Raw genomic sequence first — 3707 nt, forward strand, 5'->3', positions numbered from 1 at the left:
CTTACTTTCTCTTATATGTGAAACTATATGAGATGGGAAGTTGATCCTGTCAACGGCTGAGGACACCATGTACGTGTGGTAGAGTTCTAAAGCCTCATGATGGAACTGTTCCAGCTGCTCTGGGGTCAAGTCAGGATCCAGGATGTGGCGGTTGAAGTCCTCTATAAACAGGATATACAAATGAGTGAGTGAGGAAGCACATCCCGCCTTTAATGTACATCAGTTCACTTTTATTCACTTTTACATTTAGGCAGAACATGGAATGAATTAGCGTTCATGTTAGATTGTTGTGTACGATGTGAGACTGTGGTTCATTTCAGCAGATGAAACTGCGCCTGAATGCACTGGGTAAGTCGACTTGGATTGACATGAGTGACTCTTGCGCGAGATTGGGTGAGGTGAGATCAGGTTTCGCAAGTTTGGGCAATGAATTGCACCGAGATGAGTAAAGCATAGCAAGACTGTTAGGGTGTAATCATGTGAAGTTAGCCAACACAAGGATATTCAGGGCTGGTAGGAGTGAATTTGAAAAAGAAGGAGATAAGTTGGCTACATACCGACAGCTAGACAGAACTGCAGAATGTTGATAGCTCCTTCCTCCTTCAGGAAAGTGTGGAATAAATAAAGAAGATTTTGATCCTTCAGCACAGAGGACAAGTTGCTCCTCAAGACCTGAAAGATGTTATGCTATGAAGACTCAAGTAAAATTATTCCATCAGTTAATATCATAGAAACAAGTAGTTTCTTCCAAAAAAAAAATTAATGAAAACTAAAAATAAATTCACTGAGACAATTCACACCTCAAAGAAATATCCACAGACAGATTATACCAGTACAAGTAATTTCTTCCAAGAAAAACAAAATAAACGAAAAAATTCACTGAGGTATTTCACATTCCAAAATAACAGACACGACACAGATAATACAGAAATCATATAAAAATATGGCATTCATTTCTAATGAAAATAACAGTATTACTAAACTGTACACAATGACAATAATGCAACCAGGCCTGAGCACCAAAAGGGCTCCTCAAAGTCACTTACAGAGTTGCGAGGGTGAGTATTGACTGAGGCAAAGTTCTTGAGCAATAGGACCTCCGGCTCGGGCTTGTGAGGCAGCCAGGGTGAGGAGTCCCGACTCAGCAGCAGCAGGAACAAGAGGTTGAGGGTGTCTGGGCTGGCCAGGAGGTCCATCGCTTGCAGGAGCAGCACCCGCCCTAAGAGTTCCTCCAGGAAGGCTCGGGCCAGGCTACGGTTCGAATCATCTGGTTGTGAATCTTTCTGTGTTTCTACTGTGTCTCTGTCAGCTATTCCATCTATAAGTCCAATTAACCTCTAAACCCATCAAACACCCCCAGATCATACATACCTGCTAGCCTGGTACTTGGTGGGCAGCAAGTAGGGGATGACTGTGCCAATGACCCCCCTGAGGTACGCTGCCTCATCTTCCCTTGATTTGACTGCTCGGTGCAACCCCCCCCCAGCCTTCAGGTACTGGATGACAGCTGCCTCCTGGGATGTGTTTCCCCGCACACGACGACCCCCTTCGACATAGCTATCCAGGTGGTTGATTAGGGTCGGCAGAAGCTTATCAATGATGATGATTGTCAAGTCAATCTGGTGAATTGTGTAGGAAAAGAAAAATCTATACATATACATTTACATAACTTTATATTGACAATAATAATTATGAAGATTTTTTCTACTCAGTGAACACTTTCTCTCATCTGTGAAGGTATTCCTTAAACCAGGGGTGCCAAACTTATGGCTAGCAAGCCAAATGTGGCCCTCAAGGATGGTCATAAATGGCCCATGAGTTGACAAGAATTATTAGCTTGTAAAATTATGATCATCATGAAGGAATGATATAACTAAGAGAATGAAAATTCGCAAGATTTTTTTTTTTTAATAGTAATAGCTTCATCTATTAAGCAAAATGTAGTTTACAAGCACATACAAAATACTGATTTGTAATACCAGTATTTCTGGGAACCCAGACATGTACCTTTGTTAGTTTTCTAGACTAGCTGAGATGAAAATTAACCATGAAGAGTCTTGAGATTGGCACCCTAGCCCCACCCCAGTTAAGAACATGTGAAGACTGCATTCTGACAATTTCATTCACACAGTATGCTAGAAAATAATATTTGTTTTGTGATATATTTCAATCACTTTTCACAGATTTTCACCTGTAGTATACATACCTTGGAGAGTCTACTGGCCAGAGAAGCAACAGCATATCTGATGATGTAGCGAATCTCATCTGCGAGCTGGTCATGAATAGAAATTTCTCGGTACCAGCTGTACACATGGTGGTCCAGCGTTAAGTTCAGCAACTGCAAAGAACACGAGGTTAGTTAGTTAGCTAGTTATGAAATGGTTTACTTTCTTGTTAGAAAAAATATAAAACTAGAATGAAAAATGGTTAACTCTTCCATAACAGGTGTAAAAATGACATTTATTTTCAAGTAAAAACAAAGGTCTGAAATAACCCTTAATATCTATATTTCTTTGTAAAATACTTCAATTCCTATTTTATGTAAAATAGTGTTCTTGCATACCATAATCATGAATGTCCTGATGTTGTAATAGAAAACATTGTGTCAGTGTAACATATAGCATAAATATAGATCAGATACTGAGCAAAACAGTGAAAAGAACCCAAAGATGAAAACACGAAAATCCTACACATGACTTAATAATGGGTATCATATCTACACACATTCACTGAGTAAGTCTCAACCAAGAGTAGAATTAGCAAACCAAATTACAAATCTCACAAGAAAAAAATACCATCAAGAAACTCAAACAAACCTCCTCCAAGGCCTCGTCTATGCTCTGTGGAACAGCGAAGTTGACATGTGCATGAGCCGAGACCTGCACAGCAGTGACAGGGTGCTGCCTCTGACAGCGCTCCCCTCCGCACACGGAGCATGACCTCGGAATTTCCCCCTTTGCACCCGAGTTCTCGGGGCCAGTAAAAATGGCTAAGAGGTTAGGGACTTGCTTCCCATCACTGTAAAGCAAGGGTGCAATTAGAGTTACACTATCTTAGAAAAGGGATCACTGGTTTATAATTTGGAAATCTAAGGCCTCTGAAATATCTTACAAGACTTCTTTCTTCTTTTACTACATGACTTATTTCTGACTGGAGAACTATTACTACCAAACCAATAAGCAAAAAAAAAATTATACATATCCACACAAATACAAAGTGAAATTGAACATAAGAGTTGCTTTATATCACTCCTGCTTTCCTACCAAAAATGAAAACTCTTCCAAACAGAATCACGTCACAAACCCAAATATGATGACAGGTAGAATTAACCCGCTGATGAAGGATAGGATCAGCAGGGCTCCTACAAGAAGACTGAAAGAAAAATATGGTTTATATAAACTGTGGTGAAAAAGAAAACAAAATATTACAAGTGTAGTGAAAAAGCAAAATAAACTATATTATCAAGACTGCTGTGAAGAACAAAAAAAAAAGTGCATGAATTACTTGTAACACATCATTCTAATCCCTAATGGCTCCTCCATCTTGTATGAGTGTGAAAAATACTCCAAAATATGAAGAAACCTCAATACAATAATGCTACAATGTTATGACAAACTATCCCCATCTTTCTGAAAGCAGAAGCATTATTAAATTGTTCCTTTGGTGTAAAAGAATCTTGAAAAAAAGTAAAACACCATACAATATAA

General features: G+C 39.1%; 1 protein-coding gene across 4 annotated transcripts in view; it reads right to left on the reverse strand.

Moving 5' to 3' along the window:
• The window catches only part of LOC119592223 (sorting nexin-14-like), a 22812-nt gene that overhangs the window by 17939 nt on the left and 1166 nt on the right, over positions 1-3707 (reverse strand). For all 4 annotated transcript variants that reach the window (XM_037941056.1, XM_037941058.1, XM_037941054.1 and 1 more), the window contains exons 2-8: positions 3304-3372; positions 2817-3018; positions 2207-2338; positions 1372-1619; positions 1047-1251; positions 558-672; positions 6-161 (exon numbers count right to left, since the gene is read on the reverse strand). In XM_037941056.1, coding sequence (XP_037796984.1) covers positions 6-161; positions 558-672; positions 1047-1251; positions 1372-1619; positions 2207-2338; positions 2817-3018; positions 3304-3372 — 1127 coding nt within the window. The remainder of the gene's footprint in view (positions 1-5; positions 162-557; positions 673-1046; positions 1252-1371; positions 1620-2206; positions 2339-2816; positions 3019-3303; positions 3373-3707) is intronic.

The sequence above is a fragment of the Penaeus monodon genome, chromosome 29, assembly GCF_015228065.2.
Source record: "Penaeus monodon isolate SGIC_2016 chromosome 29, NSTDA_Pmon_1, whole genome shotgun sequence".
NCBI lineage: Eukaryota > Metazoa > Arthropoda > Malacostraca > Decapoda > Penaeidae > Penaeus > Penaeus monodon.